The sequence below is a fragment of the Syngnathus leptorhynchus genome, chromosome 11 (genome assembly GCF_054491065.1).
Source record: "Syngnathus leptorhynchus isolate UIUO chromosome 11, UIUO_Slep, whole genome shotgun sequence".
NCBI classification, from domain to species: Eukaryota; Metazoa; Chordata; class Actinopteri; order Syngnathiformes; family Syngnathidae; genus Syngnathus; species Syngnathus leptorhynchus.
Window position 1 is genome coordinate 10,177,027 of NC_141205.1, and position 27,565 is coordinate 10,204,591.

A 27,565-nucleotide genomic window follows, 5' to 3' on the forward strand; every position below is an offset into this window, starting at 1 on the left:
GCTCGCGACTACTGCCAAAAGACAATCAATTGGACTTCTACTGTAATTTTGTTATTTTCTGAGAATCTATATTTAGTAACTTAAGTGGAAGCCTCACTAAGGAAGTAGAACCCTGTGATTCGTGTCTTAGCCAATTAGCAAACAAAATAATTTTGGTGGGTTATTATTAGATTTTTTTTCCAACAGGCCACCATTCATGAAACTCACCTATTTGTCTGTAGAACATAACTAAGAATAATTGAGATTGTAAATCTCGGACATTTTTACACCTCCGATGACCCTAAAGTCACATCCGGCCGCAAATAACACAGCTCTTGTCTTATGAACTGCAATGTTTATTGACGGAGCGTACAGAAAGAGAGGCTGGGAACCGGCACGCTAACGTGCCTCCAGACTGGCTAAATAAACCAGAAAATGGCCCCAAAACAAATGATACTTAATTGATGTGGAGGACCGCCATGAAAGTGAGACTTTCGAACTCATCATAGATTAATTGTACTTGTGAGCAGCATTCACGCTGACGCTGCTGCTTGTGTTATTCCCATTTTTTTGCACAGGATGTGAAGATCCAACTTCTGTACCAATAGAATGCAGAATCGTCAGTGTGGCCGATTCATCACAGATGGAAAGGCTTCCTACGCAAGCTCCTAAAACAGTACAGACGCGTGTATGCGGAGATGTGTCAGAGAGGCCATCTTTGTGTACCTGCTGCAGAGTCAAGACACACGCCTCTGTCTGGCTCGCAGCAGGCCGAGTCAACAAGGTAGCCAAACAAAGTGGGCACTATTCTGGGGAACAGCACCTGACGCCAAAGTGTCAGCCCGGCTTGGACTGAGATCATCTTTCAGATGAGAATTTTTGTAGGGTTTTGTCCAAAAAACAACTTGCTGGAATGTGGTAGGAAACGGGCTCAGTTTTTTTGGGGGGGAGGTTTTGATGAGGTCAAGCCGTGATGCTAAACTTGCATTATCTGATGCCCAATACGTATCAGAGGCATGATTCCATTCTGAGGAGAACAGATTTTGTGTTTTTTTTTTCCATTTATGCTGTATAGGACAATGATGCATTATTAATATTTTATATTATTATTGTTAGATGTTACGTTTTTTTATTTATGCTATAAACGTCAATAATGCATTATTATTATTATTATTATTATTATTATCAAACATGACCATATATTCAAGTCACAAATAATGAAATAATTTCACATGGTCCATGATCACGGTGTTTTGAAAGTAGGGAATGGTCAGGGGTGATGTATTGCTATTGAAAGCAGGAAGTCAGGCAAATACCTTTGCGCATCCAAAAACTGGACTTGTTACAGAGGTGGGACGGCCGATGGACATGCTAATAGACAAAGCAGATGCATTCAGAGCAAGAGAGAGTCAAATTCTGTCCACTTTTTAAGTTTTAAATCTTACATTTGTGCAGTTATTGTCTGGACCCTGTTGAAATGTCTTTGTTGTGGAGCAAATGGGAAAAATATGAAGAAAAGAGAGCCAATGAAACAAATGAGGATATCTTCAATGCTGATGGAAAAACAGACATAATTTGGTCTCTTTGGTCACCTCAGTTCTTCACCAGAAAGGCATCATAGCTCTGTCAGTGCGAGTTGTCACGGTCATCCGCCTTGAAGGATTTCCTCACCTCCAGCACCTCTTAACTGAACCATCTGGAATCGCTCTCTTCAAACAAAACAAAGGAAAAAATGGAGGGGGAGAAAGAATTTATGTTTCGATTTTAAGAGGATATAATATGAAAAAACAAACTTTTTAATTGCTTTGAGAGAAAAAGCGTGTCTTGGAATGACGTCCGTCCATCCATCCATCCATCCATCCATCCATCCATCCATCCATCCATCCATCCATCCATCCATCCATCCATCCATCCATCCATCCATCCATCCATCCATCCATCCATCCATCCATCCATCCATCCATCCACAGGGATGAGTTTGTTGAAGAACTTTTACTGACGTTCAGTAAACATGGTTTGCAAAGTTTATTGTCAAAGATGATGTTGGCTAAATCGGACATTTGTTCCCCTACATCTTCTGTCCTGCCTTTCCCAGCCGAACCAATACAATTCTGAATTGTCACTGTTGTACACTACTCTCACTCACTCACTCGCTCACTCGCTCACTCACTCACTCCATTACACACGCACAAACAGGCAACATATGCTTAGTCATACAGGTGGACACACTCACACATACAAGCTACCAGACTTCCCCAAATAGAGCATTCCTCACACCCAAATGAGATTCCTAGCTCTTCCTCGGCTCCGTGCCCTTTTGGACGAGACCAGTCCAGCAGCTGGCAAATTTTGTGTTTCTACACAGGAACGATGACATCACCATGTCTGCGGCTGCTGATGGATGTTCAAGTCCTAGAAAGCGATCAGCTTGACTGACCTTTGAATTGCTTCGTGTGCACTCTTATCGTTCAGAGGTGGCACATTTAATCAAATGGGAACTAGACAAGAACTTTCTGCCCTCCCATCACTGTGCTTACGTTGAATGGTCTAATGGAGCTCCAAGCCATCCACATGGTGCTTTATCTGATGAGGAGATCCCCTCAGTGCGCTTGCTCATTCTTTTCAGCCCCAAACTAAGCCTCTTAGGAATGCCCAAGCGGTGGCCCTGACTGTGCGAAGCGAGCATTGTGTGCACGGTTGGACGTTGCGGTTCAGCTCGCAGGTGTGTGTGTGTCAAATGCGTTTAGTAATCTTACAAATGGTTTCAATTGAACTCATTAGCCCGGACGTTGCTAAAAATGGGTCCGTCCTCACACAGATTCATCTAGGTACACACATTGTAAAAACAGTAAATGTGATTCGTCAATTGTTATATTTTGCTATGGAAATTTTAAAATATGTCATTCACACGTTTTATAAACTCTCCTTCAAAAGTATCGGAACAGACAACGGATGGCATGAAGTGGAGCTCTCATAATGTGTGGCTGTACCAGGGCGGAGACTCTCACTCTGGCATCTCAGGTATTTTATAGATCAGAAGAAGGTGGCCCCCTCAAATTATCCTCCATGCCCCCTCCGTCCGCCCTTGCTTCCATCCACCTCCTCCTCCTCGTTTCTGAAAACTCTCAATGGCCTTTTTGAGTCGAGATGTTTGGTTATAAATACACTGCAGTATTAAAGTGGGTGGAGATTGTTGATGGTGGCTTACGTCCAAAAATTGCGGAAGTAAAAGCGGAAGAAAAAGGGAATGAAGGTGGGCATGGATGAAAAAAATGTGGATAGACGTTGGTCAAGTGGGCTTTAGTTTTGGGGCACAAAATCACACTGGTGGCTCATGGTAAGTTTTGGTCAGAGTTGTGTCCATAGGAAATGGATGTAAGTTGATCTAGTGTGTAAATGTGTGTGTTAGTGCCTGGTATTCTAAGGTGGACCCAGCGATACAATGAACCTCTGTGTGGTGAACCTTCGGAATGCTGAGAGATGGCAGGCCGACGAGGAGAAGGGAACGAGGGGGTTCAGACGAGTGATGGAGAAGGGAGGGGGGGGGGGCGTGGGGGTGGGAGTGTAATAAAGAAATGACAAAGATAACTTAGCAAAAGGTAAGCAGAGCTGCGTTGAGTTTTGTTGGATACACAGATAAACGTTAGCTAACAGCGTTAGCTTTCGACAAGTGGCGAGGCAGTGGGTGAATGTTTAGTGATGTGTCTGCTGCCTCATGGAACGATCCACACACTAATTATTGTGTATGAGTTAAGTGTATGAGGATTGTGCTAGTCTTTTTTTGGTACACAATTTGTCTTCGCGTGCCACATAAAATGATGTGGCGGGCCGTACCTGGCCCCCGGGCCTTGGGTTTGACACCTGCTTTAGACTGGCCGTTCAAAAACTTTTTTTTACATTTTTTTCTCTGGTGTAGTTGGCAACCACAGCCAACATTAACGGTGTGGGTATCAAAAGAAGCTACGAGGCAAGAAAGGGGCACAAAAGGTAGAAAAAGAACCTTAAAGACAGTAATTGTAAAAGCGGGGAGGAGGGAGAGGTGATGGCAGATTTGTTTACTGACTACACTAAGCAGGCTCCTGGGGTCTTAAAGGAGACTAGGACTGACCTGCAAACGCACTTTGAGATTTATATTTTGTGACTTCTATAGGAAATTAGTTTTTTAATATATTGCCAACTTTATATAGGACATTACTCAATACAAAAATGACAGCAAAGTGGCTTCCCATGGTTGTTGTACAACTAAATTACACTGTAGGTGACTGTAGTAATTATGAATTATATATTTTCTTGTAAAACAAAAGATCAATGGATTTTTTTTTCATCCACATCCCAGTTGTTTTAAAAGTACACTAGAGTCCCAAAAATTCCTTCAACATATTAAGTTTTACAATCGTGTGTATCCATCCATAAATCTGTACAAGGTGATTCAGTGGAGAGGATACGTAGATTGTACATTTCACACACTTTCATCAGAAAAAAAAAATCTTTTATTTTACCCGACTTGTCCAGATTAGTAATCCGGCCCCAACACTCGAGAAGGATTTTGAAAACAGGTCAATGGGCCAATTTAGAACACTACCTGCATGTCGGGACAAAAAGGGCAGTGTTCAAGTCGCATTAATATGCAGCACATACAGTACGGCGAAGATTGCGCTTAAATAGTTGAAAAGAAACCCAAACCTCCTGGCATGTTGTATATTTATATTTATCTTGTGGTTGGAGTCGTATGTGTTTGTGAATATGAAGCTTTGACTGATTTGTGTGTATGTGAAGACTGGAAATAGTGAAAATGATATTTTGGTGAATCATTTCTCCTGTGTGTGTACAAGTCATAGAGCTCGATTCATGGACACCTAAAGAGACTGTATGTGCAGGGCGGTGGATGATGCTTGGGCAAGTGCATTTGTAAACAGAGCCCCTATTCACTCGTACAGTCAAAGAATCGAGAAGAAGCCCCCTTGTGGTAGAAATGCACATCGGCTTTGTCAGCAAAAGAGCAGCAATCCTCTAAGCTGATTATGGTGCACCATTAAACAAAATGAATCAGGAATGAAACAATCTTGCCAAGCAAATCGGAGGGTGTAGAGGCCGGCATTATCATCTTTTTATAATGGGCTTATTGTGGAGTAATGGACTCAAACAAAACGCTTTTCTAAGTGTCCTAAAAGGCATAAAGCAGTCGGTGATTAGAGGGGACTAATTTGAGCGCGACAGGAAATGTCATTTATTTTCAGCCAACACAGTTGCCTTTTCATTTTCCAGTTTGTTCGCCAACCTTAAATATGAGATGTTGTTTCACACCTGACTGTGCCGCCAAATGCTGCTCGGGTCATTTTTCATATCGTTTTTCCTCCATTATTTTCCAAACATTGTGCAATGATCCCCTTTTGAAAGAGTCAAGTCAAAGCTAAATCGCTGTTTGTTTTGAGTCTTTCTTGCGTGACCTCACATGGTGTTTGAGTGGACGTTTTGCTCGGGATCAGAATGACGGATGCAGATGATAGATAATGAAACCACCTCCCACTTCCAACAACTTCATACATCCAAGCTCAGTGCAGGAATTTTATTTGACAAAAATACATTCGCTAAAGTAATTCTGTCAATACAAAGCCAATATTGTCTCCTCCAGTATCAAAGCTTGGTCTTCAATGACAATTTCAAAAGAAACATTTAACAAAGAACAGATGAAATAATCAAAAACAAGATAAACAGAGAGCATGACTCGATTCTCAACAAACCATGATATTTCGGTCAAGTGTGATTTTCTCTGTAACACCAGAAAAGCATTTTTCCACTATCAAGATTTGAAGTCACTAATGGAATGCTTCCACATACATATATCGAGTACATCATTGGCTATGAAACTGACATCGAGCCTTGTGTAAAAAAAATTTCCCACAGAGAGCCTTCTATACAAGCTGCTTATAAAATCTTTTGATCGTGGCGTAGGAATGGATGCTGTGCCCAGGTAGTTCAAGGTGTTGACTGTGACTACAAACAGGGGGAGCTTTTTAAGCAGCAGAGAACAGGCCTCTGTCAATACTGCCGAGCTGGCTGGGACAAGGTTTCGATTTATCCAACTGCGCTATGCGCTAGAATTAGCGGTACGGTATTAACGGTTTCCTAGACTGTATGAAATGCCTACTTTTTGTCAAATAGTGAAACCAGGTGTGAAGAGGGATGAAAAATAGGGAGTAGATATGGGATAGGGAATGCCTCAAAGCTCTCGCGTTGCTACTTTGGCAGTGAACGCTGGCATTCTCGACCAAGGCATCAGAAGCACAGACAAAGCAAAATATCGTTGTTTCTATTTGAGGCAAGATAAAAACCTTAAATCTTTAGAGAGGAAACAAATTCCCATGGAATGGGCTGCTTCTCCATCATAACTAAAGTCCATCTTGATCTCAGTGTTGACTTTGGACACACAATAGAAGAGTTGTTAGGCACGGGTTACACACCAGACATGACCTATAAGTCAGACAGACGAGGGTGTCTCAAATTTGTAATAATTTCATCATAATTGCATCTTTCGGAACCTATATTACAATACCAGTCAGTCCACAAAATCGTGTCATATTTGTTTCCATCAGTCAACATTTGAGCAACATCCGAGCGATCAGGAGGATTTCCCTTTATGGACTATCAGCAAATATCTCCCTCTTGAGAAAACTCAACACAGTATACGTTTCTCTTGCCTCCTTTTGAGGGGCTTGCGAGAATCAAGCACAATAAACAGCAGCCCCCCCTCTGAAGGTCCACAACAAAAGCAAATAGCCCCAGCTTGGCTGTAGCTATATTAGCAGTCAGCTGGATCCTATTAGAAGGGCTTTGTGAATCGCTATCGCCTCTCAAGAATCCCAAACAAACTGACCCTGGGCTCTGTTTGTCTCCTTGTAACCTCTCATCAAATCGGTCGTGCCTGTCCAAGAAATATCCTTGGATACTGCGGCCTTCCCACAAACAGGAAGAGGTCCCGGTGACCTTTCAGGACATTGATGTTCCTCGGCTACTTAGGTGACACGCTTGCTTAATTTTTGTTGCTATCAAACATTTGTGCCACTTTTTTAAAGTAGTTGTATTGAATCTCGGCATCAGACAAATAAAATCAGTCTGTGTGAGCGAAGAATGTGCTGAAGTTGGTATGTGGCAGATGAAAAAACAGATGCTTTCCTTCTCCTCACTAAATAAGCATAGTCAGGCTTGAAGGACTGAGCAACCTTTGTTCACCCCCTGGGTCCTATTTATGTTCTCAGATGATCTCATTCCGATCAAAGATCCCGCTACTTACTTCCTGTGACGACAATACATAAAATAAAGTACCACTCTTCAAAGAAGGAAAACGTACATATTGTTTGGAGTAAGAGAGCAAGAAGGATGGTATGGATGGTTTTCGGAGTATACGTACTGTGGTAGGTGGTCTAGGCGGGCACTTGAAGTCCAGGCAAAAACTAACATGGAGACCAACCAACAAAGCTACCATTCATATTCCTTTCCCGGGTCATGGAAAACGTTTCTCCCCCAGCGTTAAAACGGAGTGAGGGGCAAATGTGCAAAGATAACACACAGGGGGAGCTTTAGGATCTGCTTGCTGTGAGCCACATTTAGACCTGTGTGGACCTGAAAGAGCCCCAAACATCTGCACTGGGGACTGCAGAGAAGGTTCCTCTATAGGTGGGAGGGTTCATGTGGCCTTGGAGGCCTAGGGGACCAGCTCTGGATCAAACTCAAACTCATTTGTGTCACGGGCCGCATCGTAGTCATCGTTGATCAAACTGATCAACAAGTAGGTTTGAAACTGGAGAGTGAAATATTTTTGAAAGATGAATGGTAACAAAAATTTCTAGCTATATCTGTATTTCTTTAAAAGTAAAGAAAAATTGTCATTTTAGTATTGACATAAAGTGGATACACAATTTGTCTTCAGGGGCCACGTAAAATGATGTGGCGGGCTGTATCTGGCCCCCAGGCCTTGGGTTTGACACCTATGCCTTAGCCACTGTACGTGATACATTATAATAAAGAACAATAGAGACGTGCAAGAATCAGACAGATAATTAACCCTGATAAGCAAGCTGATTGGATTTTGTTTAGTATCTGCATGCTTTTCATCAAAGCACTATCTCTCCTCATCTTTCGATGTTTAGGGAAAATGTGTTTGGTTTGGACTCAACTCTGCTTCTCAGATGATATCAGGATGTCGCGGGGATTAAAATGGGTAAACTATTTTGGGTGGCCAGTGACTGAGCTTTTGATTGCCTCACACTGCGTTTTGGAAAGACTTTATTTTCTTTGAGGCTCTGAGTCGTCTGAGGGCACTTGTCATAGACAGGACATCCTGTTCTGTGAAGGGAGGATATTCTTGTCTGTCGATCCTGGGGCGCTACCGACAGCGCTGGAGGAACTTGAAAGCTTTGCGTGTTGATATTCTCACTGATAGGTTGTGATTTGGATATGGGAAGAAGGCATCCTGAAAAGAGAAAGTCCTGGTATAGTGACCGACCAAAAAAAAAACAGGAATCCAAAGTCTCGAAGACCGAGACAAGTAAAAATGTCTTTGGTTTTGATGAGACCAAGAAAGATCCTTAAAATTGGTCTTGAGATCGAACATTCTGTTTATATATGCAGCTTTCTTTTCCTTAGAAGTTGTGCAAATTTTTGCTAGATCATGTGTTTTTGTTTTAATTTATGAGACCAGTGACAAGTGCTTTGACATGAACAGAGGCACTGAATTTTGAAATAAATCTTATTTCATATTCCGATCGAGATTTATAGGAAATTAACTCTCTCGTCATTTTAAGGTACTTTGTAGTGAACAGACATGATTGATATAGATAACTGTCTCGTGCTCCGTTCACTAAGCCGCTGAAAGATGTCAAGTACATCTGTCAGTTTGACAGACAAAATGCTCTTGTCTGTAATCACCGTCCTCCCTCAGCCGCCTCATCAGTCGCTCGACTTGTGCGATGAGTCAAATCCACACTTTTTTTTTTCTTCCTTGGGCTCATTCACTGGCATGTCGACTGTAAACGTATTGCCATAGAAGCACAATGCTTAATACGACGGAGCAAACTCTAAAAGCATGTGGATGTGAGCGGTTTAGTGTGATTAAGCTAGAAATTGCACGTGAGGGGCGGAAGAAGTGGAATGGGGTATGACGAGAGTCGGGGGGGGGGGGGGGGGGCAGGTCCTTTTCAGGTTCAGTTGGACATGAACACTGGTTACTCTGTCGGCTGCTGAGGTGATGCTATCTTTACTCCAGTGATACAATAGCCTCATAGACAGCTAACTTTGGGTCAGGACCCGGCTAGCCTCAGTTGTGGCGGATTCCAGGAAAAAGTGTGCCACCTAGAGGCAGGGAGCTTTAGGAAATTATAACGTATGCTTACAGTCAAACCTGAACTCAGATAATCAAACTGAAAAAACTATTAAAATGCTAGACGGCGAAGGATGTGAAGAAACAATCTTTTGCCGTCATCTGTCAGCTAGCGTACGTTAAATCTGCAAGAAGTCTCACTGCAGCAGCTGGCAAGTTCATTCCCTCTGGCATTCCATAATTCTCCTCTCGTGACGAGACGTGCTTGGCAGGCGGAAGAACACAAACATTTTTGGGGGGGGAATGAAATGGGCGGGGGCACATGCCAGGCGTTGTAAAATATGAGTCAAAAGCGCACGTGCGAACATAAATATCGACATTGCGTTGTAGGCAATGTTGTGTCAGTCATTTGTGACATTCCACCTTCTCAAAGCGTTTCGCCAGGACGGAAACCTCACGTCGGTGAAAGAATGTCTTTCCCACTCCCCTCACCTCCTTGCGTCGACCGCTGCCTCCTCACCTAGTTTCCCCTCCTTTTCCCACCGTCCTCGACATTGTGATATTTCTCCAATCCCGAGCTCCTCCCACCTTGATTCCCTCGCCGGATGTCAGCTGATTGAGTGAAACGGCCCTCAGCAGCAAAAGAGACTTGGAAGTGTTGCGCAATAATGATTTTCTCACCCATGAATGAGCAGCCAAGGTCAACATCCATCGCCGGACTTGTCAAATTAAACACTAGAATGTAGACAACACAAGGTAAGCAGATCTGCATCAGTAACTATCAAATTAGCCAATGATTTCTTGGCACAACGGCTATTTCAGTTGTAAAAAATTTTTATTTAAATCATCCGGCCTATAATGATGGTGAAAACTTGTAGTTTGGGTTTGAAATGTATTTTTAGTACTTTTTTAATACAATAGAACAGAATCTCATTTGCAATGCTGACCTGGCAATTTTAAATTTGACCAAATATATCGGGCAGCTTTTATTAAGATACCTTGGAACTGTTTCAAAGTGTGGGGAAAAAAAATGCATGAAATGTATTTTGGAAAAAAAAATCTGCAAGTGAGTGGGTTGATGACTTGGCCATCTGTGAGGAAGCAGCCACTGAGTAAACCTGCGCAGTTCACAGCTTATTTCATCAATATGTTCCAGCCATCAGCTTCACTTGACACCCGCCGTTATTTCGCCGCCTGAACTTCCTCCATTGACCAGACTTTACAGGTCACGTTTCCCCCCTAGACAAATTTTGTAACACACAGTTGGCAAGGCTGAAGTTGCCGCCGGGTCGGAGGATTACTGTCTGACTGAATCCCTCAAAAAGGCCCCACCATGGCTCTCCATTCCCGCCCCCCACCCTCCTTCTGACCTCCAGGTTCACCTCTGGAGCTCTGTCTGCCGTGTGAAGCCATGCCAGGTAATGGGATTTACAAGGCTGTGAATTTCACTGTATTGACACAGGGACCAGTGTGTGCTTACAAATGATGTACTGGCCACAAAAAAAAGAAAAAAAAAAAAAAGTGAATCATCATGCGGCACAATGATGATTTTTTTTTCCTTTCATTGTTTGATACTTATGGCAAACTGTTTTTTTTTTTTTTACAAATATTTACTGTAATTGCGACATTACTTTTCCATTAGTGTGAGTTAAAGTTGATCGACTACAGTGCATTCAAACTTCAGGATTCAATCTGGTTATGTCCATTATTGTACTTCGCTTGATTAACTAGCTTCAATGCTGATATGTTATGATTTTAAGATTGCAAATACAAATGGTTTGAGACTCTCTGTTTTAACATCATTAAATCATTTTGTTAATGACTGTAAACACGCATTACAAAGCCATTTTGAATACTGCTCTTGTCTACCAGTCTGCAGAAAAACTGGGAGAAAACAACTGTGAATGTAATCTAGAATAATCATTATTACATAAAATAAAAACATCTACAGTATACATATATTTGTAATGTACAGTCTAATGCGTTAATAGTGTAAAATACTTATCGTTACAAATACAACATACAGAACGTGATACTTGGGCAATTATTCATGTACTTGTCAGTAATGGCGAGTCTTGTGAAAAGATTAGCTTCTGTCTTGTAAATATCTCATCTTGCAAGTTTCTTAACATAAAATGAATTCCACTAAGCAGCAGAGGTGTTCAGATTTATTGTAAGTGCTGTCGCGACCTGTCAACTGACTGTCTTCTTCATTGCACTCGTTTGTGAATCTTCCCCTCCATCGCCCCGTTTTTATGTCGAACGTGTTCCGACTTGCCGTGGAAGAATCTCTTTCAAGTCGGGATTTTATTTAACCGTTTAAATTCGTAATTACATGGGGCTTACAGTGTAGGTTGTCTTTGCCCTTGGGCCAGATTTTCATACATTTTCTAATACGACCAATCACAGCTAAGCTCGCGTCACATGAGCTATGATTGTTGTTTTTTTTTACCTGACACCTGAGCACGTGATATCCATAAAAGTGTTTTTAAAGGTGTTTATTGCACATAGAAAAATAATTAAGTTATCAAATTCATTATAGACAGAATAAACATTTACTGCTGAAAATGGCAAAATCTGTATAGTTTCGCTTTAATTATAGAATAGCAGTTAGGCTAGCAGCTGCAAGCCAACTAGCATTGTCATTTACGTAAGCTAATTGGGTGAACAACTCTGACAGATTACACATCAACTTTTATGACTGTCATTTTCTGCTAATTAGGTAATTTTGTAGACTGAAGTATGTAATTTACATACAATCTATTGCAATATCAGAGTGGCCAATGTCTAAAACGGATATGTTGATAAGTCTGAAATGTCTGCGCAGGTCTCCAGTCATCTTATATTGCATTTATTGGACCTGCTCATGTGCTTTGCCGTCACGCTTCAGACATGTGGACAGCAGCCGAGTCTGGAAGCATTTGCCAAATGCTTCCTCTGTCATTAGCATTAGGCCGCTGCCTCCTCCTCTTACTGCAGCACTGCCATCGAATTTTTACTTTTCTCAAAATGCAATGAATTGTCACATGTTAAAAAAAAGGTATTTGTATCTAGTCATGTTCATGTGGACAGATAAACATGTCAATGTTGATGCTAAGGAGTTTATATGTTTTATGTTGATAAGAAAATGCGGAGTAAAATAAACTCAGTAAAATTGACCGTGGACTATTTTTAAGAATGTAGTTATCAAATTTTAAAATAATAAGTGAACTCCCGCTTCTCCAAAATCTAAGCCCAACATAGTCTCTTTCAATGTTGACGTTTTGATCTATCTATTTATTTCAATTTATGGTAGGTGATTACGATTTTTTCCCACCGTCTCCACAACAATGAGGTCAGCTGAGGAGCTTCTTACCGGGCACTCTTTTCCCTGCTCGTACTCATTCCATCTCATTACATGTCCTCTTAACATTTCTGAGTTCTTTCCAATAGGGAAATAATCAACAATATTATTAGTTTTTTGCGGTTAACGCTCATGAAGAAAACAAATCCCTGTGAGTTATTTTCCATTCTTCCATTTGCATTTCTCTCAATCTGTTATAAAGCTCACAGAGGTCCTGGCGGGAAAAGTGGAAAGTGACACTCGGATGTCAAGTTAGCTTTGTACTTTTTCTTGTTTATGTGACAAGAGACTGAAGTCACAGTAATTAACCCAATGTGGTAAAACTAGATGTTGACCAGGACTGAACCATATGGCGCCCCCCCATTCTTAGAGGAAATTTGCACCTGACAAAGTTGCATTTCTTCCAGTAGGGAGTGCAACAAACCACCAAGGATTTGGTTAAGCTCTGACACTTTCTAACATCTTAACAGATGTTTTTATTTTTTATGTTAATAGCCTAACAAGGAATTAAGGCCACACAACCATGCACAATTGTGAGCGAATAAAAATAAGTCATTTTATTAGTTGCAGAAATCCAGTGTGACATCTTACCCTATTTAGAGAGATAAGTTTCTCGATGGTGAGGCAATATGTCACGTTTAGGCCTGCTCTGATTGCTTATCACTCTGCAATACTATAAGATTGGTTTATCAAAAAAATAATAATAATCATTTGTGTCATTCACTTAAGACATAGTCTAACTGTTCCTCTAGCTGTTGCTTGAGTCTTCTTAAGTTTGGTATGTTACCCCACCTTGTGGTAGAATATATTTTTTAAATACTTTATTTTGATGGATTTGTATATATTTTTCAATTACTATGGATATTATTATGATGATTATTATTATTAATGATGGTAATAATAATAATAAATAATACTTTTTGTGTGTGTGTGGGGGGGGGGTTGTCCACTAATTTTTTCTATTTTACTCAGTTTTATCATTGTATTAAGGCTCCAGAAAAAAAAAACCTGAATATTTCTACTCATATCTGTGAACTTAAATTTTCATCACACGTATGATTGCAACAAACTCACGCCACCAAGTCCAAACTCCACCCACAACCACAAGACCCATGTGACCCTGACGCCTCGGGTGCGCTCGCTTGTTTCCGAGGGCCTGCGTACCGGAGGCAAAGGCTCGAGCGGAGTTAACGGTGAAGCTGAGGAGGACCATGGAGAACCATCAGAAACTGGCAGAAAAGCTCACCATCCTGAATGAGAGGGGGAGCGGGGTGCTGATACGCATGAACTACATCAAGAAGGTGAGCACACAACTAAAAGAGTCTGAACCAAAGACAAGAAATAGTAAGGAACATTCACAATCAATACAGTGATGCACATTCAATAATCCATTTATGATGTCATCTAAAAAGGCACAATAGCAATTTACATTTGCACAACACCAACATACAGAATCAAGTCAAATTTAAAATTTGTTGAATTTCTACCTAAACATACAATAAACCATTTTGTGACACTTCTTGTCTTGAGCGTACTTTCTGTCTTCCCCACTGCTCTCAACCAAAGAGGAAGTGCAACCAGGAAGTGGTCTGAGCTGTCAGTCTTATCACCAGCTTCAGTTTGTCTAAAACTGTCAAAATATTCCAGAAATGAGATCCATTCATTTTGCCCATTTTAGGCTTAGTTGAGAGATGCGCCCTGAACTGGTTGCCGGTCAATTGCGAAGTACATATATGCACGCAACCATTCACAGGGGAGCTGGGGTCGAGGTCAGATCGAGCAGTGGGCCAGAAGTTCTAACCACTATACCACCGTTCTGCCCAGTAATGAGATTGAATATTCATGCAAATTTGAGATGCGTTTTGAGGAAATGATTCATATTCATCATGTTCATGCTTCCACTTTTACATTTTAACCCTTCTATTACCCTTTTTAAGAAGCTTGAAGACATGCAGAGAACAGGAAGTTGTTTTGTAGGGCAATATTGTCACCTAGTGGTGGTTAACAAACATTACTGGATTAATTAAACATCATTAAAACTATTTTATATATATATATATATATATATATATATATATATATATATATATATATATATATAATGATTTTAAATTTATTTATTTAATATTATAAACAATATATTTTTTTCCATCTGTGGTGCAGATCTGTGCAGATGTCAAGCTGCGGCCATCCATCCTTACAGACAAGACCATGGAGCCTGCCATTAAATATATTTCCAAAAAATTCCCTAACATTGATTTTCGGGGAACCGTTGTGAGTAGTCCGCTGTTGTTTTTTCTAATTATGACATTACTACATTAAAATGCGCATAAGCAAATATCATTTTCTCATCATAGCAAAGTCTGACCAGCATCCAGCGACAAAAGTCTGAAGTGATGGAAGCCACATCAAGTTACTACGACTCTTTTCTGGATGTCATAGAGTTCAGGGTAATTGCAAATAAATTCTCCAATTTACACCAATAAGATTTATTTTAAATGCTTTACGCCAATATGTTTTTATTACTATCTCTCAGTTTCCTCCCATATAATCTTTATGAGAATAATTTGCATATAGAGTGGTTTAGAGTGACAGAAAAAAGTTAAATTTCAAATTTGCTTGGGATTTACTCAGGTGTACTTTGCAACAATTTGCATGACGGAGGTCGAGGCATTGCCGGTATTTCTGATGATAACTCAATCCCGGTGATGGATTCAGGCAATTTCTTTCTGGGTGATGAAATCATCTGCGTGACTAAGACGTTGTGCGTAGGAAGTCAGTGTGTTATTGCTTTGTTGGCAACTTGGGGGCCTTCGTGTTTGGTTTTAATCAAACTCTTCCCTAATATTTGTCTGAATCAGGACCACGTCTACGAGTTACTGAACACCATCGATGCCAGCCAGTGCTTCTTCGACATTGTGAGTACAATTATTGGCCACAACTGAGTAGATCGGGGATGAACACTTACAGATTGGTTGAAATTTCCAGGCCATAAATTTTGATTTCACCAAGAGCTACCTGGATTTGATCATCACGTACACTTCGGTTATCATCACACTTGCACGCATCGACGAGAAGAAGGCTTTTGTGGGTATGTTCAACTGCGCTCATGAGATGAGCAAAGGGAGTAGGTGAGACAACCTGACTTTATCTTCAATCTAAAATGGCTTCTTCTCACATGTTTCATTGCATCCTGCAGTGACCCCTCATACCCGCGGCTCAGCCAAATGTTTGTGGAGTACGAGCATCCCTGGAAGAAGCTCACTGAAGAGTTTGGCCCTCATACTAAGGTTTCAGTCATTATTTTTGTACACAGGTCAAAGATCATATTGATTTGGAGGAGGTCGTTTGTATATATATATATATACATTTTTTTTTAGAAGTTGTTCATTTGTCTCATCTGTGTCTCTAGTCGGTGACGTCTGCTCTGCTCTCTCTGAGGATGATCTACCCTCGGAGGAACCTGCCAGTGGAAAAGTGGCGGAGCGCCCAGCTGCTCAGCCTGCTCAATGCTCCGGCCACCATGTTGGACCCGGCATGCTGTGACACTGTAAGTCTGTCACCGGGAATTGATCGAAGGAAGGAAGGAAGGAAGGAAGGAAGGAAGGAAGGAAGGAAGGAAGGAAGGAAGGAAGGAAGGAAGGAAGGAAGGAAGGAAGGAAGGAAGGAAGGAAGGATTCATGCAAATAATTAGCATAGAAAATAACATTTGCTTCGGGGAGGGGAAAAAATAATAATTCACAGTAACCTTAAGTGAGTAGAAACATTTTTCCCAGATATCCTTTCACATGCATTTCTCTCTACTGTCAATCATCCTTGAATTGTCCACATGGCTTCCATCTATGGCTATGGGCAAGTTTCGTCCTTTATACATCATTAAATCTTGTTTTTTCTGCTACTGTCGTTTATAGGTGATGTTTTTGCTCCTCTCTCACATAATAACTATTTGTCTGCACGGAGCTCCGGGCAGCTCTTTATCCTTGGAAAAAAAAAGACCACAACAAAACACAATGTCTGTCAATGAAAATGTGTGCAAAAGTCACTTTTGGGGTCCAACCCCTGTGTGAATTAAATAGCATGTTGGCTGGATAACCTGCCTTTGTATGCACGCTACATTGCACAGAAGCCTGTCGAAATCTGTCACTGTTGGAATGTATTAAGCCCGATGCCCCTCGGTCTTACAGATGGCATGTGAATATCTGTCTTTGGAAGTAATGGAGCGCTGGATCATCAGTAAGTGCTCATCCCACTTTAGAATGACTCAAATGAACGTCATTTTCTTGGTACGTAAAAAAGACAACGATATTGATTTAATCGCACCACTTTTTGCTGCCAAGTTGGCTTCCTGTTGTGCCACAGCAGCCTGAATAGCAACCAGTCCTCCCAGGAGCTGTGGAAAATGGCACTGCGGAGCGGCCTGTACGTCACCATCGCCAGAGATGAGCTGCTCAGCATACACAAAGTCTCCGAGGACCTCTTTGACAGCATCAAAGGGTATGGAAGCTCCCCTTGGATGCATATATACCAACCTTCTTCTCCTATACTCGCTGCGGATAAAATGAATTTAATGGATGTAGTCCTCAAATGTGAAGGCGCATGAGAGCACTAGTATCTTATTAAAATGTTAAATATGTTGTTTTGTTGGGGGGGGTTGGAACGGATTAATGTCATTTGCATTCATTTCTATGGGGAAAGATAATTTGAAATAAGGACTACTGTATAGTAAATCCTGCATGGCTCTATCATATGATCAGATACGGCAAGCGTGTTGCAGACATCAAGGAGTGCCGTGATCACGCCTTAGTCAACAGGTATGACGCTTGATTTTGGGTCAGTCATGGAAAGAAAAAAAAAAAATGGATGGTGACCTTAAAACTGTTACTGACAGTGGGGCTCTGCATCGTGAGAGAAGACATTTTCTCCGAGGAGCCTTGAAGGAGTTGGTGACAGTTTTGGAGGATGAACCTGGACTGCTGGGACCAAAGGTAAGGCACAACAGAATATAACAGTGTCTGAATGAAGTTAAAGTTGAAGTTATTTTTCAAGGTATTTCAATGAGATGGAGATTTCAGAAACCTACAAGTTCTCCTAATATTTTGTCCCTCCCCCCCGAAGGCTTTGTTTGTCTTCATGGCCCTGTCCTTCTCCCGTGATGAGGTCCAATGGCTCGTGCGACACTCTGAGAACACGTCCAAAATCAAAACACCCGAGGACTATATTGACAAGTAGGTAGCTGCTCACAAATCATTTCAAGAGGATTTGATTTGTAGAGATGTTTAAAATGTGATGTGATGTCTTTCAAGTCAGATGGCAGAGTTACTCTTCCACATGGAGGAACTGAAAGGACTTGTAAGAAAGTACCACTACGTTGTGCAGCGTTACCACATCCAGTACCTGGCTCAGTTTGACGCCTTGGTTCTCAATGACACAATACAAGTAAACCAACATGAAAGTCTCCTCATGGCTTGGGCTGTAACCGTCCCTAACGTCCGTCCGTCCGTCCGTGTCCTCCACAGAACATGCACGTGTGTCCAGAAGAGGAATCTGTTCTGTTGAGTTCTTTTGTTTCAACCCTTTCTGTACTCTCAGTGAAACAAGGTAATTATAAACAGTCTTAGTTTGAAAGGCACTTTTTGATGGCTTGTTGAATTCTAAGCAAAACATCAATGACTCATTGGATTTTAAGAAACAAACACAGGGGGGCGCAATATCGCCATTCAAACACCAATGATTGACATGACATGGATTACGCAATAGAAATATTGGCATTATCAGTTTTATTATTATTATTATTAATGGTATTCTTATTAATTGTAGTATTTGTGAGTGAATAGAGCCAAAATCATCTTTATCTAACCATAGCTACTTTTCATGACATCTTTTGTTTTTAATTTTCTTTTCGATTGGAAATATGTGCCTTGAAGATGTTTCAAGGGAAACACTGTGCTGAATAACTTAACTTAATTCCTCTTGCCGTTGCATTTGGCAGAGGTTAGAAGGCTGCACTTCCCTTTGACGCTTTTCATTTGTGTGTTTGCAGTGGAGAATAAAGAGGAGTTTGATTTCAGGGCTGTCAGATTGGACTGGTTGAGATTGCAGGTATGTACACATATCATGTTTCCCTAAGGAAACGCACTGTAGGGAACATGTTTTATTGACTAGTGACTGAATATTTACTTATTATCTTGGAAATAAAATATTCAATGTTGGTAGGCCTACACCAGCGTGAACAAGGCCCCTCTGCTGATCAAGGACTACCCAGACTTGGCCAAGGTGATGAACATGATCCAGTTCCACACCAAAATGGTGGACGCAACAGAAGAACTCCTGCGGGAAACGTCGGACATCTCAATTCTCTGGTCAGCGTTCGTCTTTATGAATCAGTCGTTTGCTTTTCTACGCTGACTTTGAGCATTGCTTTGTTGAATAGTTTCTACCCGCGACTGTTTGAGAAGATGTTTTACCAGAGCAGCGAAGAGATGACGATGAAGCGATATCTCATGGCCTTCCCAAATGTCTGCTCCAATTTCCACTGGGCTGCTCATCCTCTGTGCCCTGAAGAGGTCCGTGTTAATTAATTATTATTCAATTGTATTTTTTATAGGTCTTACTGGAAAAAGAAAATTGCAACTATGCTGTTTTTTTTTCGTTTGCCCAGGAGGAGGCGATAGAGAAAAGGAGTCTCCGCTTGTGTGTGACCTTCTTGGAGCAGATCGCCAAGCAGACCAGCAATACCATACTGGAGATATGTGCCGAGCAGTGCAACCTCAATGAACGGGTCAAAGTCCAGCACACATTACAGAAGTCATATGTACATTACTGAATACAAATCATAAATATGAATCTCCACACCCTCTAGTTGCAACCCAAACACAGTTGTGAAGCCATCAGTGCAGCTCGCTACAGGCAGCAAAAGAAAGCCACGCCCAAGAAAAGAGAAGTCCGGAAAGTAAAACCAGGAGCTGAAAGCCTGAGAAAAGACCGCACCATAACAACCAAGTTCGATATTTTCTTGACCAGCTCCATTTGATGACATTTTCTTCCCAAACACTTTCTATTACTCTACCACGTTGTCCCTAAACACTCGCATCCTCTCTTTCTGTTTCCCCTAGCATGGACAAAATGCATTTGATGCTAAGCGAGATCTGCTCCACCTACAGCCTGCGCAACAACATAGTGGTGCACGAGCACGTCGTCGTTCCCACCGAGTTCCTCTCTTCACATCTGGAGGCACGCTTCTCAGAGTAGGACGATTGGGAAAGGGGGTGGGCACTGAAAGTTTGCCTTAAGTGCCCCTTAGTGAATTTGAATGGGATTTTATATGTCCTGTTTAACTATCTCTCTGCAACCACTTGGAGGGAATCAGTCAAGTCACTGCTTTGCTCTGTGTCATTTCAGTGCTAAATGTTATTTAGATTAGGGCCTGGCACCCGGGCAACATAAGATTTTTCATGTGCACGCGCTCTCTGCTTAATCTCCCTCCTTTGAGCTGATGATTATCTCCCCCGTCACCCTAAAATTAGCATCCTCGAGTAACACAACTCTCACTGTGAAAAAAAAACCCAACAATCTAGGCCGGGCAAGAAGAGAAAGTTATAGGAGAGTAAAGAGGGGGGAAAAAAAAGTAACTGTGTTATAAGAATAAAGATTGAATCAAAATCTAGCAAGAACAAAGTGAAAGGATGTTGAGGAATTAGCTGTTGGCTAATTGTACCAGGAAGAAGAAAAAAAATCAGATTTTTATCCGAATAAAATACAAATAATCTATTTGCTTAAAAAAAGCAAACACAAATATAAAAAAAAAAAAAAAATCTAAAATGAAGACAAACCTTTTTATTATTATTATTTATTTCTTAGGTCAAGTAAGTGACCTCACTGAGACCTCAGTGACATGCATTGAATGTATTTATCAGGATCATCGTGCGAATGGCCAATTACAAGCAGAGCACCCAGGAGATCGCCCGACCCACGGAGCTCCTGGCGGGAGTGACGGCGTACGCCAGCAGCCTCCAGACCCTCCCCAATTACATCAACGTGGACGTGGCGCGTCTACTGAAGAACGTCCTGCTGCAGCAGACGCAGCCTCTCGACTCCCGAGGGAAGCCCACTCTCACCAACCTCTACACCAACTGGTACGTCCAAACGTGGCCAATCAAGCACACCCTCCTCAGACTTTTTATAATGGAAGTTGTATCATCCTCCCAGATTCTTAACTGTTCTTCATGTTGCACACCGCAGGTATCTGGAAAGTCTGCTACGCCTGGCCAGCAACTCACTGATTGTACACTGTCCGACCAGGCAATGCTTTGTCAATCAAATATCTGACAACGATCCCGCCTTCCGAGCAGAGGAGTTCACGGACATATCAGGTTAGCCTTGCAATGTGCAAATCTATCATTATGTATGACGCTCAAAGTGGAACACATTCGCCGTGCCTTTTTTACAATCTAGTATTTATCATATTCAAAATACAAACATACTGTAAAAGCGTGTGTATTATAATTTACATTTTAAATACCCTTCCATACACTATAATCTCATTTAAACACATCAGAAACTTTCAACACCCACATCATTATGTTAAAGAGACAATGGTGAGGGGACTCGTGATTTACTGGGGATTAATTAAAAAAAAGTCAGTTTTAAAGATTAAGAGCTGTTCACCCACTAAGTAACCACCTACTAACTCCATGATGGTCAAATGCTCTCCCACTCCATTTTTTGCAGAACTCATCCAAGCCGCCACACTCACACAAACGTGCAACACACTCCTCCTCACGATGTGTATATTTAAGTGCTACATCGAGTGAGTCATTGGCACTCGGTCCATGAACTACCTCCTCCGATGAAAAGTCATTTTGTCAAATATATATTGGTGGATCGTGATGCGAACGTGATATCAGGATGATGTTGTGAACAGAGCTGCGAGCGCTGGCCGAGCTACTGGGAACATACGGCCTCAAATTCCTGAGCGACAACCTCTTGTGGCACGTCACCTCGCAAGTCAGCGAGCTCAAGGTACCAACACCATCCTTAACATCCAAATTCATCACTTTTTAGGAGACACCAAAAACATCATATTTGTGATTTGTAAATATATATATATATATATATACACCGAATTTTGACAAATTAGATCTTTTCTGGTAGCATTTTTTTAATATAAAGAATAAAATTCAATTGGAAAATACTCAAAAGTCAATCTGGCCTGTTACCTCGGGAGTCCAAGTATATTTCAGGGTGAGGGGGGTAGTGGCCCCCTCAGCCCCCCCCCTCTAGCTCCACCAGTACTGCAAAGTAGTTATACAACCACAGTGGTGCAAATAATTTGCATCAGTTCGTCTATCATTATAATCAGCTAAATTTCAATAACAGCTATTTGTATAATATGACAATCCATGTTACTACGATAATTAGAAACTGGTGGTGGAGAACATGGACGTTCTGGTGCAGATGAGGAACAACTCTGATCAGGTGGAGGAGATGGCCAATCTCAAGAGGAGGCTGACAGGTGAGCGATTTGGTGGAGCAAAAGTATTGGGACACCTTGGCGTGACACTGGCTCAAAAACACAACTTTTAACTTGGAAATGAGCTTGGAGGAACCTCGAGGAGAGAGTCACATGCTGCTTCACCAAGATGTTATTATCAGTTCACATGGTACATTCCCATTATAAGAAGCAACGTGTGTTCAAATCCCAACAGGTGGTGACAACCTGCTGAAGAGGATGACCATCATAGGAATGATCCTGTCCTTCAAAGCCATGGTCCAGGACTGTCTCAAAGAGGTGACGCCTTACAAGATGTTGAAAAGCATTGCATATTATTTGGTTAATCTGACTTTTTTCTACTTTCACTTCATCACAGATAATGCAGAAGCATTGCCCTTTCCTGATGGGGCCCATCGAATGCTTGAAGGACTGCGTTTCTCCTGACACGGATATCAAGGTATCAACACGGCTTCTCACGTGTGTATTGACATTTATCACTGTCTTCACGTGAGAGCCGACGAGGATTTTTTTTTTCTCGGTGTGTTTGTTCAAATGACTCAATAGTGTGGACATTGTGGAAGAGGAACAACAAATGTGTGCCCGTCGTTACCGGCCAAATTAAATTCTTTATCTCCCGGCGGGGAGCTCTTATGTGAACATGACACGCCAATGCCCACTGCCCCCCTTTTGCTTACGTCTGGCCCCTGAGTGAGGCATGACAGCCGTGCCACAGCTCAGACCAGGATAACCCCAAAGACGTCAGCAAACCCACCCCCCCGGTTCCACCACCCTCCTCCAGCCGTGAGAGAGACCACATCAGTGGAAACACCATATGTCAGTGCAAGTCTGGCAATACCAACCTTCACTCTTAAGTTCACTTTCATCAAACTCATTTGTGTCTACTTATTTGCATTACTGCGAGTGGTCTTCAATCACAAGATGAACAAAATGTGCAAAATTGCCAGCAACTTTTTTCTCCCCTCCCTCCAAAAATGTCAACTATATTTAAAATAAACCACGTAATATTAACATTTTTCTTGTCCAATATGACTTCATATTCATGAAAAAACGAAACAAATGAAAGACCATTTATCAATCACTCTATTAATGTATTTCCAGGTGACACTTAGCGTGTTCGAGTTGGCCTCTGCTGCAGGAATGAGCTGCGACGTCGACCCGGCGCTCGTGTCTGCTATCAGAAGCATGCAGACAGGTGACCAGAAAAAGTCGTAGTAATGATGCCGCAAATTTCTTTTCACTCATGAATGTTTCTTCTTCAAAAAAAAAAAAATACAGATAACATGTCCATTGAAGAGGAATACAAGCTGTCGTGCTTGCTGCTGGTCTTTATCGCAGTGTCCCTGCCAAGCTTGGCCCTGGACCCCAACTCTTGCTACAGCCGAGATCACGGAGGTGCGCATTTGTTACATTCACTGGCAACACTCTGACAAGATCAAGTGTTTGCACAACCCTCAACTCGACATTCATCAACCATCTCGAATAGGTTCACCTGCCTGATCGCAGTTCAGCCAGGAATCAAAAGCTTAATGGCTGATTCATTCATCATAAAAAATTTAATTTCAATAATAAAACAGGTGAGCCGTGATCATCGCAACTGTGATGTCATTTTCAGTCAAATGCAAGTAACAAAATGGCTGCCCCCTGTGATGGATAAAAATTCTTTGTGAAATATATTCCACGAATACGATATTAATCAAAATACCGTGTTTAGATTAGTGGAGCTTCATTGAACAATTTTTGTAAAATCATATTACATATTAATTCTCGTTTCAAAATTTCTCATAGTTCGCTTTCCTTAATGCAATTTTGATACTTGCTCCACTGGCTCACTGCCTTGGGTGTACCAAATATTGTGTCCTGGAGTATGAGCGTAAACAAGGCACCTCACCCATGAGAACAGCATGCGTGTCATACTTTCCATTCTCAAGTATGTCTGCGCCTAATGAACAACACATGTTTTGCGTCGAGACTTTGTGTTTACTGACGTGCATCGATACAGTCACTGATGCTGGTGTGTTGTGACCCCAAACCATTCGCCACAGAAGCCACGTTTATGGTGCTATCAAAGTGTGCCGCGTTATTTACTTTGCCTCCACTTTCCATTGGTGAGATCCAAAAGCCAATCGAGCTGGCAGGAAATGTGCCGGCATGCTTCCTCTTAAACTTAAGTGATGCTTTACAGACTAATGCTAATTGGCGGGCTGCAAAACATCCTCTTTTGAGTTCCGCTTACTGTACGTCATGCATGTTTTGCTCACCAATACACACATTTGCACACTCCCTTTTTTGTGTTGTGGTATTTATTGTATTGTTGTTTCCAACAGGCCACAACAACAACATCCACTGTTTGGCGCAGGCCATCAACCACGTGGCTGCCGCCATGTTGACGGTGCAGAACAAGAACATAGAGCAACATCTCAAAGAGTTTCTTCTGGTCAGTGCTTTCCATGTTTTGTTTTTTTAATTTCCATATGAAATCAAGGTTGCTTTTGGAACCAATCACAAGTTATCCAGATGGAAAATCTGTGAAATTGCAAAATTGCAACCGGTATAATGATGACGGGTGAGGTGGGGGCTATAAACGAAAATCTTATAAACCTCAGCCATTTTGTGACTGATCAATCAAAATCAAATGAGAATCAAAATCATGAGTAATCTTGCTTTGAGGTCACAAACGTTTCAATAGTTTTAAGACAATTGGGTCTGAACAGATGAGAGAAACAACATGCCGCCATTTTGCTGCTGATTGAGCATTCAAAAATCAACTGAGCTTGTGGGTTGATTCACAGCAAGATGCTATCTTACTTGGACAAGAGAGAAAATATCAGCCATTTTGCGGCTGCTCATTTGCAACCAATAGGTAAATGAACAACTTTTAGTGCTTGAATGTTTTCTTTCCTGTCCACACACAGCTGGCGTCCTCTGCCTTGCTTCAGATGGGACAAAATGTGGAGAGCAAAAATAGAGAGTCCATCTACCTTTTGCTCCACATGGTAAACTCACAATACAACATTTAATGTTTTAAATTAGATGTCATTACTGATTAAGTAATTTGTTTCGTTAATTTAATGCTAACTAGAGTGCAAAATGTTCAGACTGTCGGTACCGTATCATTCTAAGTACCATCCACGATGTTTTGCTATTTGAATCACATAAAAAAAATTTTTTTAAAAAAGGACTGAATCCAGCATGTTGAGAATTTGGCTAATCCTAGTTGATGTCCTAAAACCTTTGATGCATCTCCTGTATTATTTAGATTGTGGAGGAGTCTGCGTTCTTGAGCCAAGACATGATGGAGCGCTGCTTCCCGTATGTTCTTCTCCGGAATGCCTACAGAGAAGTGTACAAACCCATCATCATCACCCTTGGGTGAAAGCATACCGACATTCACCGTAACAAAAAAATTAAATGAGCTTAAAAGATTTATGATGATGTTCACCTTTTTACAAAATGTCCTTACTAAATCCTCTGGTCGAGTTGCACTTTTCAGAATGGAAAGTCGTTGATGCCCGTGTGTATTATTCTTTCAAACTTTCCATGAATAAAGATCTTAATTATATTTAGTTTGTTTTTCTTTTCTTGGGCCGCGAGTCAACATGTGTTCCTCATCTGTTTCCAGCCGTCCTACCGCCTACTTCATCTACCCAATTTCAACACACTAAAATGACTTGAGGATCATTACACAAACTCTAAACAGTAAATAGTACGATTTATGTTTGTAATATTTTATAAAATGTAAAAATAAATTCAACTCTATGCAATTTTGAATACATTTTACCAGATTGTGAGTTGATTTTAGGACTTCATCCTACAATGGGGGGCCATATTTTACACGAGGGGAAACAATTGTGCAGTGGATCTGCAAAATGAATGCAGATAGGCGCATCCTTGACACACAAGCGCTCCCATGAGATGCCCAAAATAGCACCATTTGCTTGAGAAATAAAAGACGGCAATGATTGTGGCAATGACAAAACTTGACATCTGACCAATGAGAGGGATTACTCAAATCCGGTATTGGTATTCTTCCATATAAAAAAAAAAGATATTCTTATGAGTGTTACTCTTACTACTTTTCCAATGTGTTAAGTTCAAATAATTTCCGATTGCATTGCAAGTATGACGTCAGTATTTGAATTTGTGTGTGTCTTGCATGCAATTGGACTATTACTACAGCTTCACAAGTGTGTTCCTGTCCCAAGACACTTAAACGAGTTAATGGTGGAAACTCTGGTCCTGATATAAAGACTCTCTACTGATTGTGTTAGTGACGCAGAGCCTCTCCTGCTGACTTGTGAACCTCTGAGGAGTCCACAGGCAAGCAAATTGTGTTCACACACACACAGTCACGCACTCTCTTTCTCACACACGCACATAATGTGCATACACAGAGGAAAAGGCATGAAGTACGTGTGAGCGTAAACACAGAGCAGCGCAGGCTTACTAATATAAACCACGGCAATGTATACACACGTGCTGGATTTACAGGAAGGCAAAGAGACTCATGTTCATTTGGGGGGGGGGTCTTGGTAACACACACACGCATGCAAACTAATTCCAGAGGTCATGACACACCCATGCGAGATATGCAGAAGACAGCCTGATAAACATCTGATTGTTGCGACATGGAGGACTGCATTGGAGCGGTAATGCTGACTTAGATTTTTTTTTTTTCCTTTCTCTCTCTTGGCATACTATATTATATATATTTTTTTTATATAATATATGCATGACATTTGTTAGTCGTCCAATTGGAGGGCACCCAATTAGCTAATTAACATGCTAATTATACATATGATGTAAAAGAAAAAGTAACATTTTTTTTCTCGCATTTGTAGAATTGATAAGGCAATCTAGAGGATGTGCGAATAATATGCTAACTATGTATACGATGTGAATACGCTGATGCTAATGTGCTAAAAATGGAGGAAAATTCTACATATACTACTCAGCCTTAAATATTTCCTATTATTAGTCCTGACCATTTTCTGAAGGCTATTAGAAACATCCAATGATCAGAAGGGTGGGAAAATGCTCAAATTTGGCAGAAGTATCAGTATGCAAATAGCGTACTTTAGCCAAATATGTCAACCACCTGCATCTGTTTGTGGTGTTTAACCAAGAAGTAGCACTCAGTGAAAATGTCGACGTTGAAAGGAACTCAAGACTGGACACGTTGCTAAAAAACATTGGATAAACTCTATTTCAGACTCCAGTATTGTAAAAACAAAAAAAGGACCACCCCCCTATGCCCCTCAGCACCCTCGGCCTCTTGGAAGTGTGGTTCCCATGAGGGGACTTGCAACGTTTTGCAAAGTGATTTATGGTGTCCCGGAGTCACATTTCTTTTTCTGTGAAATGTAGCGGACAGCAAAAAGATCAAAGGGTGCGCGTTCATCATCCTCAGGGGAGGGAT

General features: G+C 41.3%; 1 protein-coding gene across 1 annotated transcript; it reads left to right on the plus strand.

Moving 5' to 3' along the window:
- Positions 1-13,794: 13,794 nt before the first annotated feature.
- Positions 13,795-25,767, plus strand: nckap1l (NCK associated protein 1 like). Its single transcript, XM_085923779.1, has 31 exons — positions 13,795-13,939; positions 14,802-14,912; positions 14,996-15,088; positions 15,500-15,556; positions 15,627-15,769; positions 15,838-15,928; positions 16,051-16,188; positions 16,823-16,871; positions 16,976-17,132; positions 17,393-17,449; positions 17,527-17,623; positions 17,754-17,863; positions 17,942-18,074; positions 18,155-18,236; positions 18,679-18,737; positions 18,852-18,997; positions 19,069-19,201; positions 19,297-19,416; positions 19,498-19,637; positions 19,751-19,882; positions 20,552-20,770; positions 20,877-21,007; positions 21,559-21,656; positions 22,056-22,149; positions 22,343-22,425; positions 22,505-22,585; positions 23,248-23,341; positions 23,425-23,541; positions 24,474-24,583; positions 25,062-25,142; positions 25,406-25,767. The coding sequence occupies exons 1-31, from the start codon at positions 13,850-13,852 to the stop codon at positions 25,520-25,522; spliced, it is 3,363 nt and encodes a 1,120-aa protein (XP_085779905.1). The 5' UTR covers positions 13,795-13,849; the 3' UTR covers positions 25,523-25,767.
- Positions 25,768-27,565: the final 1,798 nt, after the last annotated feature.